This window comes from Nycticebus coucang, chromosome 10 (assembly GCF_027406575.1).
Source record: "Nycticebus coucang isolate mNycCou1 chromosome 10, mNycCou1.pri, whole genome shotgun sequence".
In the NCBI taxonomy this organism is placed as follows: Eukaryota; Metazoa; Chordata; class Mammalia; order Primates; family Lorisidae; genus Nycticebus; species Nycticebus coucang.
This window is the reverse complement of record NC_069789.1, coordinates 56,851,995-56,867,124: the sequence shown is the minus strand read 5'-3', so window position 1 is coordinate 56,867,124 and position 15,130 is coordinate 56,851,995. Positions and strand designations below refer to the sequence as shown.

The following is a 15,130-nucleotide window of genomic DNA, read 5'->3' as shown; positions in this document are numbered from 1 at the left end:
ATTCTATCTATGAGGAATATAGATGATAAACATGTAGACAGTTAATATAGTGCAGGTACTAAAAACAACAAAAAAAATCAGGGTAAAATAGTAAAGAGTAACTGGTTTTCCATTGTTGAAAAAATTTAATCCCCTCTCTCTGGGACTATACTTACTGATCTGTAAGTAGGATCTGGGGACGTCTCTCTTTATAGTGTTCTGTTTTCTCCATTTTCCTATTCTATTTTAACGGTATTTATTGGATAGTTTCTTCTACTATAAGTTGTTTTAAATCTTTAGAGGTAGTTTGTAAACAATAAATGACTGGGCCAGGGATGGTGGCTAACGCCTGTAGGCCGATTGTGGATTGCCCGAGCTCAGGAGTTGGAGATCAACCTGAGCTAGAGCGAGACTCTGCCTCTAAAAATAGCCAGGCGTTGTGGTGGGCGCTTGTAGTCCCAGCTACTCAGGAGGCTGAGGCAAGAAGATCACTTACGCCCAAGAGTCTGAGGTAGCTGTGAGTTATGACATGAGGGCATTCTATCCAGGGTTACAAAGTGAGACTCTATCTCAAACAAAACAAAACAAAAGATAAATGACTAGTCTCTGATATTTGCTATCTACTGTACATACGTAGTATTGGGCCAGGTGAAAATCCAAGCTTTCGAAGTTGGTTTTGCAATTCACAGTCATTCAGACATGCCACATCCACCATGGTGACAGAAGTTTGGCCTCTTTTCTGACAGTGGAATCCTTGAAATAGCAAAATATTAAATTCACTAAGACAGCCTTACTTAATTTACGTACAAATAAGTACTAAAACATTATCAGTCCACCAAAGTGTTTACAACCTGACCTCCCCATTCTCAAAGATGCACAGGCAATAATGTAAAAATAATCAACACTTTCTGCTGTTTTCTGCCATAAATCCCTGCTGGGATTAATTGTCTCAAGGCACAACTTTGTTTCTTTTCTTTCTTTTTTTTTTTTTTTATTAAATCATAGCTGTGTACATTAATGTGATCATGGGGCATCATACACTGGTTTTATAGACCATTTGACATATTTTCATCACACTGGTTAACATAGCCTTCCTGGCATTTTCTTAGTTATTGTGTTAAGACATTTATATTCTACATTTACTAAGTTTCACATGTATCCTTGTAAAATGCACCATAGGTGTAATCCCACCAATTACCTCCCTCCACCCATACTCCCCCCTCCCTCCCCTCCTTCTCCCTCTTCTTAGGTTATAACTGGGTTATAGCTTTCATATGAAAGCCATAAATTAGTTTCATAGTAGGGCTGAGTTGGATATTTTTTCCTCCATTCTTGAGATACTTTACTAAGAAGAATATGTTCCAGCTCCATCTGTGTAAACATGAAAGAGGTAAAGTCTCCATCTTTCTTTAAGGCTGCATAATATTCCATGGTGTACATATACCACAATTTATTAATCCATTCGTGGATCGATGGGCACTTGGGCTTTTTCCATGACTTAGCAATTATGAATTGGGCTGCAATAAACATTCTGGTACAAATAACTTTGTTATAATGTGATTTTTTTGTCTTCTGGGTATATACCTAGTAGAGGAATTATAGGATTGAATGGCAGATCTATTTTTAGATCTCTAAGTGTTCTCCAAATATCTTTCCAAAAGGAATGTATTAATTTGCATTCCCACCACATCCATGCCAACATCTCTGGTCTTGGGATTTTGTGATATGGGCTAATCTTACTGGAGTTAGATGATATCTCAAAGTAGTTTTGATTTGCATTTTTCTGATGATTAAGGATGATGAGCATTTTTTCATGTCTGAAGGCTGTGCGTCAAGGCACAACTTTGGATGGGGCTGGTCGTGGTGCCTCACACCTATAATCCTAGCACTCTGAGAGGCCAAGACAGGAGAATTGAGACCAGCCTGAGCAAGAGTGAGACCCTGTCTCTACTAAAAATAGAAAAAAAAAAAAAAGAAAATTTAGCCGGGTGTGGTATAGTCTCAGCTACTTGGGAGGTTTGGGCCTGAGTTTGAGGTTGCTGTGAGCTATGATGATGCCATGGGACTCTAGCCCAGGAAACAGTGTGAGACTGCTTCTCAAAATAAAAATTAAAAAAAAAAAAAAACTTTAGATGGGTGCCACTTTCCCCAATGTCCTTGGGGTTTGATTATTTCTAACTTTTCTACTCAACTAATGTTGAGAAAAGTCTTCTAGATGAACAAATATTTCCATTACTGCTGAGGAACTCTGAGCAAGACTAGAGTGCTGAGAAGATAAGAAGTTAATTAAACATGAAAGAGCTGAGAGAGATTTTTTTAATGAGTTAAATAAAAGTTATTTATCCCTGCCCTCCTTTTGATGAGAGTACAGAGAGTACAGAGCATTCAGTTATTGCAAACAGTAGTAGTTTTCACACTTGTAATTTAACTCTGAACATAACGAGATGGTAGTTTTTAATTAACCACCAGCAGACTTCGTAATTGCTGAATTGGCATTTGAAAAAAGTCAGCTATTCATTCTCTGGCACACAAATTGATTTATATAGATTATGCAAGTCTCAATATGGCTTTCCAAACCTACCCAGCCTCAAGTTCAATCAGTTGTGTTTAGTTGATCCCTTGATCTCCCCCCAGTCGATCCTTCTACCTACTTAACAAAATCCTGAAAAAGACAGACCCATTCATCAAACTTTCTAACAAAGATTTTTAATTTCGGACTTTATTTATTGTACCTCATTTCTATCATGTTTCAAGGCTTTTTAATATTACAGTGAAAACAACTGCTAGATAATTACTCAGCATAGGATGATCTAGACCAATTTTAAGCAGTGACTTAGCTTTTATTGGTGATCCATCAATGTCCAATTAGAAAGAACATTGTATGCAAGCTAGAAAAAGTTGTGAATTGTTACTCATAACAGGGTTTTCCAAGAATGCCTTGCCAGTTCTCGACTTTGAAGTTATGTTTTAAGGAGGGCACATTCTAGCACATAGTAGGTACTTAGTAAATGTTAGTTCCCTTCTTTTCTATGTGTTTGGGATACTAAATTAACCCTTCTAGGCCAGTAGGAAACAACCTAACACCACTAAATAAAAGGACAACGTGCTTCAGCACCTCAGATTTTTTTTTTTAAAGGAAGCTAGTTTAGGCAGATCCTGTGACATTTGTTTCTAAGAACAGCTGTCTGTTGTTTTATCAGCTTCCCAAAAATAACCTCCCAAAGAGCCCTCATCAATTTCAAGTGACACTAGACAATTGCCTAGAGGGAACACACATATAGAAGAAAAATATTCAAATGAAATCCAACTGGATGATTAATCAATCCACTTACCCCTTTACATGGTTATCTGAAGTCTAGGCAATCAAGTTGGTAACTAAAGCTGGGTGAGTTTCACCCTGGGGTTTCCACTAGCAACCAATCCCTTTTTGCCTGTTAGATACTATGGTAATCATAATACTGACAGTGTGACATCAGTAACCCCCATAGCAACAGACTGATGTGCAAATCAGATGATTAATTTAACTTAAGTTCAAACAGAAGGAGGTACTGGGCGACTTCATAGGCAGACTGCCATGATAAAATGTCAAGAGATGAAGGGAAGTTATCATTATGCACAGGAAGTAAGGAGCTGCTAGCAAGCCAAATGGTGCCACGATACTGGGAAGAGACAGGAGAAATTGGACAAACTCAGGTGTATAGACCCATACTAGAAGATGGGTAATGTGGCCATATGCTCCAGAGAAAAACAGGAAAGTGAGGAAACCTATATTAAATTTCTTAAATTTGCTCATTTAAGAAAATAAAAAGAAGGATGGAATGCAGATAAATAATACATTGTAGGAGATTGATGGTTTTGGCCTTTCAAAGCGTTTTCATATCATCTTATTTCATCCTCTGGACTCTCCCATGAGACAGCTGAGACAGATGTTATCATCTGCATTGCAAAAGGCTCCTTCTTGTTGTTACTTTATTTTGTTTAGGGAAAGATCTGTCAGACTATTAGCTTTCATCTTCTAAGAAAGACTGCTTAGATTTTAAAAATATTTATGCAAGACAAAATGTAACTGTGAGAAAACACAATGTCTCGATTTAATACCAGGGACATAGGGACTATGAGGTTGGTGGAGCCAGCCTGCCTAGAGTCAAATCCCAGCTCCATTATTTACCAGTTGGGTGACGTCAGACTGGGTGAGTTACTAACTTCTCTGGGTCTGCTCTTCTTCATCTGTAAAGGGGATGACAGTGGTACCCACCTCAGAGGGCCGTTATGTTATTTAATGAGTTTTAATACACATAAAGTGCTTGGCACATAGTATTATATAAATGTGTTCTTTTATTCTGTTCATGAATCCTAGCCTCAGAAAGTTTCCACATCCATTCTCTTCTTAGGGAGGTTCTATACCATTTACATTTGCTCGTGGGAGTCTATAATTTCAACTCTTTCCAGATTCTGGGAGAGAGCTGAACATCTTTGGGTAGATGTTTAGGAAGGCTTATTGAATGCTCCCAGGCTATGGCTTCAAGGACTTCAGAGTTTCTGAATAGAGCATCAGTTTTCAAACAAACATGGAATGCAAACATTTACCAACATCCAAACATTGGATTCACCAAACAAAGTCTTTGAAAATTGACACATTTGTTTCAATCAAAGCAAATAAATGATAGGCTTGGGTTATTAGATGCACAAGCATTTTGTTTACATTCCCCAGAATTGCTTTCAACAAAAAGCAGCCAGCAGGTGGAAATGCTTCCATTTAAACAGACTATTGGGATTGAAACAGGCATTTCTAAAGTATTTTCTTAGTTAAATCTCTGGAGTTTAAAATCAGCTTGGTTGAGAAGGATTAAATCAGATGATCCCAACCAACGCTATGGGTTGTGCCCCCTATTATGTGCAAACTATTCTGTCTGAAGACATTCCTTTGAAGATCTGCCAGCATATTCACGATTTTATTGTCAGCATTATTTCATTTAAGAATTCCTGTACTTGGGGCGGTGTCTGTGGCTCAAAGGAGTAAGGCGCTGGCCCCATATACAGGAGGTGGTGGGTTCAAACCCAGCCCCGGCCAAAAATTGCAAAAAAAAAAGAATCCCTATACTCTACAGTATCCTGAAATGTTTGCTTTCAATGCTTTGTAGCACCCCATTTCCCTCTGTTTTATCTGTGCAGTCCTGGACATTAGCTTGTTTTTTGTTTTTTATTCTTTCCCTGGCTGCAAAGATATTCCATTTCTTGAGGGAAGCAAGTTTTAATTGCCAATCGACTAGGTATTCAACATGATAAGGTATCTAAACCCTGACAGCTTCCTTCTTTCATTAAAATGTAGATCCAATTTCTCTTTCCTTAATGCCACATGCTGTTATTAAACCGAAAGGACGGAAGTAGTAAAAGCCAGATGTCACTTCAGTCTCAGGTTTGACGTGGGGCACAATTTCCTCTCCTCAAATTTAATCTGCCAGTTATTTACTAACCCCATTCTTTGGAAGAATGCACAATTTAAATGTAAATGCAATTTACATAGGGGAGCAGATAGATTTGCAGTTTCAATTGCCAATAACCATTTGCAAAAGGGGAAATCAACTAAAGCAAAGATCAGCAGCTGTCAGGCTAAAGTCTGCACCATTCACCATTTTCAGATAACTTTTCTCCTGAAGCCACCTGCCCCTGAACCTCAGCTAGGCAGGCAGAAGAAAATGGAGAATTGAGGCATTTCCACAGATATTTCAAGCTGAATTTACTACTGACTGGGGAAAAGGGAGAAGTCTGGGTTTTAATGAGCTAATCTGGTTGGCACTAGCGTTGAAATCATTAGCTGACCAATGCTTTCAACAATTATTTCCTGATCATCTCCCATGGGACAGGCATCATTGAGGATTCATCATTAGAGGATGAATTAATTGGTAGGGCAGAGTCTGGAGGCTATAGGACTACTTGGGGGTTTATACAACAGTCTAGAAAAGCGATGATTCAGTGTAGGGAGGACTAGAGAGGAAGACACGTGATTCATGTTTGACCTAAACCAGGGAGAGGTAGAGGAGAATACAAAAAACGTAAAAGCTACAGCTCTTCTTTTTTCTTTCTTTTTTTTTTTTGAGACAGTCTTGCTGTGTTGCCCTCGATAGAGTGCCACACTTCATAACTCACAGCAACCTCAAACTCCTGGGTTCAAGCGATTCTCTTGCCTCAGTCTCCCAAGTAGCTGGGACTACAGGCGCCCGCCACAACACCCGGCTATTTTTAGAGAAGGGGGTCTCACTCTGGCTCAGGCTGGTCTCAAACCTGTGAGCTCAGGCAATCCACGGCCTTGGCTCCCAAGTGCTGGGATAACAGGCCTGAGCCATCGCACCCGGCTCAGTCTTCTCTTTTTCTTTCTTTCTTCTTCCTTTTTTTTTTAGGCAGAATCTCACTCTGTTACGTTGGCTAGAGTGCTGTGGCATCATCACAGCTCACAGCAACCTCAAACTCTTGGGTTCAAGTGGTTCTCTTGCCTCAGCCTCCCCAGTAACTGAGACCTCAGGTGCCAGCCATGATGTCCAGATAGTTTTTCTATTTTTTTTTTTTTTAAGTAGAAATGGGGTCTTGCTCTTGTTCAGGCTAGTCTTGAACTGGAGCTCAGACAATCCACTGCCACCACCCCCCAGAGTGCCAGCATTACAGATGTGAGCCAGGGACTTAGGGGTGATGAGGACCCATCAGACCATATGGTTCTTTTATGGAACTATCGCCTTAAAGAGAAAACAAATAATTGCAAGAAAATAAGATAAGATGTGAACAGAGTGCTGCAGGAGCTCAGAATTTGAGCCCCTAAGGGTCCAAGCTTTATTTAGGCTGAAACTTCCAGGATGAGGCATTGTTTGTCCTACTAAACAGGGGCTAGGGCAGACATTCTAGGAGTATGGTGAGTGAGAAGGGAAATGAAGTCAGGTCGGATGGCTGGGACCAATTGGTGAAGGATCTGGTGGGCCACACCAAGGAGCTTGGCCTTCACTTCTGGGCATATTTGGAAGTTCGTAAGTGGGACATGGCATCATTAAATTTAGTTTGATACTGATTAGAGGATGAATTAATTGGTAGGGCAGAGTCTGGAGGCTATAGGACTACTTGGGGGTTTATACAACAGTCTAGACAAGCGATGATTCAGTTTAGGGAGGACTAGAGAGGAAGGCACGTGATTCATGAATGATTTAGGAGGCAGAATAGCCACAACAGGATGTTTGATTATGTGTTTCCCCTCCGCTTCACTTGCATAGACACCACCTCTGCAACAAATCTTTTGTCTCAGCCATGAGCCTGCTTACATAAGGAACCATATGGGGTTTGGTCTACACAGCACTGACACTTAAAAAATTATTCTGCACTTTTCTAGTCAACCCTTGATTATCCACACTATTTGAAGGCAGCAACAATACAGGTAATCCATAACTCTCTTCTATTTGGCTTTGGAATTAATTACACTTTTTAGAGCAAATTTGCCTTCCTAATTAATCTTTCTTAGGCTAATATTAAAATTAACTAATATTTTCTGAGCTCATGTCAGCTGGTCAGGGAAGAGGGGAATGTGAAGCGAGGGAAAGGGAAGCTGCTTGGGCCCAGGCTGAGTAGCAGGAAGAAGCCAGCTCCACATGGAAATTCACCACGGATCATCCACAGTACCCAGCAGAGCTGGAAGAGCAAGTTCAAGCTCAATGAGAGGCAGCTGTATAGCTAGAGACACACCTTTGCCAGCTCAGTTACTGAGCACCTACTGTGTGCCAGGCCCCCTGCTAAGGCTGAAGACAAGAAGGGGAAGAAAGCAGTCTTTGCCCTCAAGGAGCCACCAGTTTAGTGGGGAAGATGGAAGAGTGGGTGGTTGTGAATCAATTGCAGCAAGGATTTTGGCAGAAGCATATTCCTTTTCAGAGAAAAAGGCCTGATGGCTCAGCGCCTGTAGCTCAGTGGCTGGGGCGCCAGTCACATACATGGGAGCTGGCGGGTTCGAACGCGGCCCAGGCCTGCCAAACAACAATGACAACTACAACAAAAAATAGCCGGGCGTTGTGGCAGGTGCCTGTAGTCCCAGCTATTTGGGAGGCTGAGGCAAGAAAATCACTTAATTCCAAGAGTTTGAGGTTGCTGTGAGCTGTAATGCCATGGCCCTCTACCAAGGGTGACATAGTGAGACTCCATCTCAAAAAATAAAATAAAATAAATAAAAAAGAAAAAGAAAAAGGCATGAACAAGGTTAATGAAGAAGAAAGAAAATCCAAAAAATTTGTATGTAACAAAGGGAGAAATTTCACCTAATTGCCATTTTATAAACACAGCAGCAAATATGCTTTTAATAAAATGAGGGCATATATCGGGCAGTGCCTGTGGCTCAGTGAGTGGGGTGCCAGTACCATATACCAAGGGTGGCAGGTTCGAACCTGGCCCGGGCCAAACTGCAACCAAAAAAAAAAAATAGCCAGGTATTGTGGTGGGTGCCTGTAGCCCCAGCTGCTTGGGAGGCTGAGGCAAGAGAATCACCTTAAGCCCAAGAGCTGGAGGTTGCTGTGAGCTGTGATGCCATGGCACTCTACTGAGGGCAACAAAGTGAGATTCTGTCTCTAAAAAAATAATAATAATAAAAAGAGGGCATATACTTTTTTCTTTTAGTAACCCAAAGTAATAAATTCTTCTAATGTCAAGATTTGATCTTCTTGGCCAGGCGAGGTGGTTTACACTTACAATCCACCAATGGGAGGCCAATGCAGGCAGATTGCTTGAGCTCAGAGCTTAAGACCAGCCTGAGCAAGAGAGACCCCCATCTCTACTGAAAATAGAAAAACTAGCCAGGTGTTGTGGCAGGCACCTGGTGTAGTCCCAAACTCTTGGGAGGCTGAGGCAAAAGGATTGCTCAGGTCCAAGAGTTCGAAGTTGCTGTGAGCTATGATGATGCCTTGGCACTCTACCCAAGGTGACAGAGTAAGATATCTCAAAAAAAAAAAAGAAAAAAAAATCTGATCTTCCTTAGCAATTTTCAAGGCCATGATACTCCAGTCCCAAGATTTCCACAAAGGTGGAGCTGTCAAAGGGCGGTTGGGGGCACCAAGGCAGCCCCCCTCCAGAGCAGCCAGAGCAGTTCCACCCTTACCTACTTTATAGATTGGATTCCTACAAAGATTACATTTAAAGGAAAAAGTCACTACTATAAAAGTCAGAAAACAACCCATCTACCCTGTTTGTTTATTAAAACCAAACCAAGTCTTATGAAGACAAACCAAACCTTTGATATTGACTAATTATGATTTGTGGGCTCCCTTCCTGATATCTTCCAACTCCTGCACATGCAGATTTATGGTGCATAAACCACATGCAGGAAGTTTTATATAAACTGTGGGGGACAGAAAGACCTTGAAGATACAGTTCTTCCTGAGCAAGAGCAAGACCCTGTCTCTAAAAGTGGGCGCCTATAGTCTCAGCTACTTGGGAGGCTGAGGCAAGAGGATTGCTTGAGCCCAAGAGACTGAGGTTGCTGTGAGCTATGACACCACATCACTGTACCCAAGACAACAAAGTGAGACTCTGTAAAAAACAAACAAACAAAAAAAAGACAAACCAAAACCATAGGAGCCTAGGGGGTTGAGGCTGCTCCAGACTGGGGTGAGCTATGTTTGTGCCACTGTGCTCCAGCCTAGGTAACAGAGAGAGACTGTCTCTAATAACAGACATAAAAACAAAAACACATGGAAAAAGTAAGCGGTCAAGTTTCATAATGAAATACCAATACAGGAGTATCCATAAGTGCTTGCAAGTGATATTCAGGGAAAGCTTCCTGGAGGAGGTGAAATTCAGAGTGGGACTTAAAGAACAAGGTTAGGTCTAGATTGGCAGGGAGTAGAAGGATGGGCATTGTAGGCAAAGGCACATCAAGACAAAGGCTTGGGAGTAGGAATAGGGATGAGCCCAGGCCACAACTGGCTTCAGCAAAGTATTTGCTTTAAAGCAATGGATACATAAGGTTGAACCAGCTTGCAGAGAACGCTGGGATTTTTGGTGAGGGTGCTTAGGCCTCCAGATTTCTTTTGCTTTTAGGATCCCTCCAGTCTGGGGCCCTGCACTGCCAACAATAGGTTGTCCCCCGTCGAGGCCTCTGGAAGGGGGCACTCCGTAATGATAGCAGGGTTGTCAGGAAGGGTAACCAAGCAGCACAGGGCAGGAAGGAAGAGACAGAAGGCAGGGAGAGAGACACAGTGGGTCCTTTACCCCAGGCTCCATATGAAATGACAACATAGAAGCGGAGGAAATGCCAGAAGTGTCGGATTACTGGAGTCTCCAACCAGGGAGCTCCGACAGCACCAGAGGACCTTAGGAGGCAATTTTGGAGTGGTTGGAGCACAGGCTCTGGGGCCAGACTGCTTCTACTTATATTCTAGATTTTGGTCTCACTGCCTCTGTGTATGTCACTTACTAAATCTTATCACTCTGGGCCCTGGCTTTCACATCTGTGAAATGAAATTGTAGCTACAGTAGTACATTCTTCACAAAATTATAGAAGACCGAGTTAATGCATCTCAGGTGCTTAAAGCACTGTTTATGATAAACACTCATGGCAAGTGCTCAAAAGTGTGAGCTGTGAGTAAAGCCCCAGTACCGTACTGTGACACTGGGGCCCTGCACTGGGATTTTTGCTGGGGAGGGGACACTGCTAGCGATGGGGTACCTGCTCGTTAGGATCATAACCTACCCCTTTAACTGGGAACTCAGAAAATGAAAGAAGTTTTTCCTTATAATAATGGCCAGTTAGGGCTCTGCTTTTTCACCAAAGAATATCTGAGAGATGGAGAACACACTGGGGGACGTGAGCAGTAAGAAAAAGGTGTTGCTCTGGATAAGGAAACACACGGTAAGGAGCAGCACCACGTAATGAGAGATTAGGATGGACGGGGCATTGTGAGACCTCCAGTCTCTCCTTAAAACCCAGGAGAGTTGCATTCCCACGGCATAAAGTCTCATTCTCATAAAGGAGACACAGCATCAGAAAGGATTTGAAGACAGCCACAGAAAGATAACAAAAGTGGAAGCAAAAGAAGACAGAAAAAGTAGCAGCATGAAATGAAGAAAGAATGAGGTGAAGAGAGCTGGAAAGCCTAATGGCCTACGCATATCCGATACACGCAGGAGGATCTCTGATTTGAACTAGCTTTCTGGCGGCCACACAAAAACTCTAGTAACCTCTATACTCATAAAATGTTATATTTCCAGGGAAATATAACTGTTCCTGATACTAAGAAGAAGTGTAGGGAGGCGCCTGTGGCTCAGTAAGTAGGGCGCCGGCCCCATATGCCGGAGGTGGCGGGTTCAAACCCAGCCCCAGCCAAAAACTACAAAAAACAAACAAACAAACAAAAAAAGAAGTGTAGATGAGGTCAGGCACGGTGGCTCATGTCTGTAATCCTAGCACCCTGCGAATTACCTGAGCTCAGGAGTTGGAGACGAGCCTAAGCCAGAGCAATACCCCATCTCTAAAAATAGCTGGGCATTGCAAAGGGCGCCTATAGTCCCAGCTACTTGGGAGGCTGAGGCAAGGGGATCACTTGAGCTCAAGAATTTAAGATTGCTGTGAGCTATGATGCCATGGCATTCTACCCAGAGTGACAAAGTGAGACTTTGTCTCCAAAAAAAAAAAAAAGGTAGATGTTTCCTGAGCATCCCCAGAATGTGGAAGGGAAGGCTGGAAGACTGGCAGGGGTCAGACAGCCAAGGGCCTAGGAAGCAGCATACGGAGGTCTAGGGCTTTGTCTTGAGAGGAGTGGGACCCACTGAGGGTTTTTTGGTGGTTTTTTTCCTCTATAATTTTTAAACTTAAACATTTTCAAACAGAAGCAAATTACAAGTGAAAGCATAATAAAACCCACACACACCCCTCATTCTGCTTCAACAGTTGTCAACATTTTGCCAATCCTGTCACCAAAGGACTTTGAGCAGGGGAGTTATGTGATGACAGTTATATTTGAGAAAGATCCCTCCAGCTGCTGTAGAGAGGATGATAGGAATAATGCAGGGACTGGGTGCAGCAAACCATCCATTCATTCAACTACTATTTCCTGAGTCCTACTATGTGCCCGGCACTGTTCTTGGTGCTGTGGATTCAAGGGTAAATAAAACAATTGAGATCCTTGCCCTCCTGGAGCTTATGTCCCAGGAAGGAAAAGCAGACGAACAAGCAAATGGAGTCAACAAGAAGATTTCAAAGCCAGGCACGGTGGCTCACACCTGTAATCCCAGCACTCTGGGAGGCCGAGGTGGGCAGATCGCCTGACCTCACAAGTATGAGACCAGCCTGAGCAAAAACAAGACCCCATCTCTAAAAAAAAATCACTGGGTGTTGTGGTGAGTGCCTACTACTTGGCAAGCTGAGGCAAGAGAATCGCTTGAGCCCAAGAGTTTGAGGTTGCTGTGAGCTGTGAGGCCACGGCACTCCACTGAGGGTGACAAAGTGAGACTTTGTCTAAAAAAAAAAAGAAGAAAGAAAAGAAAAAATTTCAGTGTGATAACGAGACAGACAGACATGATAGACAAGCATTTGGAAGGAAGGGGTCTGATTTAGCTTGGGTGGGCAAGGAGGGCTGTGTGTATCTTCCTAGAACAGCAGGTGACTGGAGTAGGATGAGAGACGGCGTGGTAGGAGATAAGAATGCAGAGGCAAGGACTAAGGTGGTAGCAGTGGGGACAGACAGAAGTAGATGTGAGGGAGATTTAGGAGGGAGAAGGTGGGGTAGATAGTCGGGGAAGGTGTCAAGGATGACTCAGATTTCTGGCCTGAATCTCAATGGAAAGAGGTGCCCTTCACTGAGACAAGGAAGAGGGGTCATAGGAAAAGTCCAGACCCAAATGTGGCTCCTTCACAGCATTTCAAAGTAAGGGCCTAGCCATGGGAAGCCACTTCCACCACCTCCCCCAGCCAGGACACCAGCTGTCCGTACAGCTCTGGATCAGACAGTAGTCTTGGCTGATTCTAAGCGATCACCACCCCCCTCCTAACCTGCCAAAGCTAGCACCAACCCACCTCCACCTCCAGTCACCTGGCGGGTACAAAAAGATACTTCTGATCCAGCTTAATCTGCTCGGGCAGTGGAGGAGATGAAGGAAAGGCTACAGCTATTTAACAGCCTTACAGGGAGGGTGGGAACATTGACCTGTACCAGAGGAATGTGGTACCTGTCTATGATGGTGTTTTTCAAAGATCGATCTTACCATTAGGGGTCCTCTAAAGCCAAGTCAATCTCTCGCAACATTTTGTGGCTCAGCTCATATCTATGCCCCATTGTCTCAGGGCTGAGATTTAAAGGGATCAGGACTTTGCTAGAAGCCAATATGCAGGCCTACGCTAGAGGAAAGTCTGGAATTACAACATCTATTATACCCTCAACCTGTGACTTTTGCATGGTGGACAGATTTATTAGAAGAGACATAAAAAGTGGCCTGTGGAGACAGCTGGGGTGGGGGGAAGGAAGAGACCCCCAACTGCAATCTAAGCAGAGATCCCAGTGGTTAGGGAAGGTGTCTGTGTCTGGAAATGCCTCTTCTACTCTCCTTAGCTTGCTTTTTAGCTATTATCTGCCCTTGCTGCATCTTGCCCCAGAAGGGCATTTTTCTCAGGTGTCTATTTTGGTGGTGTTGGGGGAAAGCAGGGACAGGCATTTGGGGTCATTGTCTGGGAATGAATCCTGGACAGCAGGAGGGTGCTGCTCTCACTCCTCATCCTGTCATCTGTCACCCAGCGAGGGCAGCCGGCAGCCAGGCTGTGGACTGCCTAATGAAGACAGAGAGGTGGTTCCGGCTGTGCACAGGTGCCGCTTCCCCATTAGCAGAGGTGACATTCCGAAACACTACTCATTACAGAGCAGATATTGGACAGGGTTGGGACGCATATTGATGGCAGCAGGGCCAGCCAACGTCTGCCTCAAATCCCACTGCCCCTGAGAGAGCGAGCAGAGAGTGAGAAAGAAGCATCCTGAGCGTGTCCAACCAGCAATCCTGTCACTTTGCAGAGAAAAATGAATTCTTCCTACCCCTGACATAGAAGGCCAAGTCATTCTGTCTGGAGACCCAAGGGTACTTAGCTATGGGCCCACTCAAACGCTGTCCAGCTCCTGTACAATCCTCCAGCTCCTTCTCTCTTAGGAAGGACTGATGAACGGATGGTGGTGGGAGTGGGGCCGGGGAGGGCCCTCAAATTTAGACCCAGATCTAAGCCCATGAAGTCTTGCTTTAGAGAACCAAATGGGCCCACGCTGAGCTAGGAAGTATCAGAGGTAGGCTGTGGAGAATTTCCAGATGGAGGGTTATCAGGGACCGGGGTCGTGGTTGGGGGCAAGTGGATAACCAAAGTCGTCCAGAGAAGGTAAGAACAGGACAGAGCTCCCTCTTGTCCGGGGAAGGGACATGTGGTTCCCCTGGGACAGCAGAAATCTGCCCATCACCTGAGAGAACCAGGATTGGCAGACTACGCCGACGCCAATAGTTTCCGCACTCCCGAAGCTATGTGCAAAGTGGCTGGAGGAAGAGCCAGCACACATCCGCCAACGTGCGGGCGTCCCCGCGCCCACCCGGGCCCAAGTGCGTCCCACGCGGCCGGGAGCCCAGCCCGGCCCAGCCTGCCAGGCGCTCCGCGCACGCGCACTCGCGCCCGCCTCTCCCGCAGCCTCCTGCAGCAGCGAGGCGCCCCCGCCCCCGCGCGGCTCGATTTTAAACTGGCAGCAGACGGAACTCGACTTAAAAATAAGTATTTTGACAGTTCAGATGTAAATATGTGAGTGACGCGTGGGGCTGTTCTTCCTTCACAGTTCCCCTCACCCCTCGCTCCCCACCAGCCCTAAGTCCGCTGACGCGGAGATGATGGGAGGGCGCCGCCTGCAGGATGCTCCCCAAAATGCAGCTGAGGGGAGTGACTAGTCCTAGAGCGTTCAGAGGCAGGTGGATTCAGAGGATTTGGGGAGCGGGTGGGGGAGAATTCGGGCTCACTTTCAGAACGTAGCCTCACACTCCTTTGAGGACAAGCGTATGTACACACTCCTGCTTGTCTACTACCTGGAAAGGAGAAGTCATCCAGCCCACAGTGTTCATGACCTCCTGCCCCTCTCCCGCTGTGGTTCCCCTGCCCCCTTGGCCAGGCGCCTGCAGAGGC

The 15,130-nt window shown here is 44.4% G+C and overlaps 1 protein-coding gene across 1 annotated transcript in view; it reads right to left on the bottom strand.

Moving 5' to 3' along the window:
* Positions 1–15,130, bottom strand: part of LEMD1 (LEM domain containing 1) — a 75,155-nt gene that overhangs the window by 34,781 nt on the left and 25,244 nt on the right. Inside the window, exon 2 of the mRNA XM_053607745.1 lies at positions 613–732. Coding sequence (XP_053463720.1) covers positions 613–694 — 82 coding nt within the window. The 5' untranslated portion in view covers positions 695–732. The remainder of the gene's footprint in view (positions 1–612; positions 733–15,130) is intronic.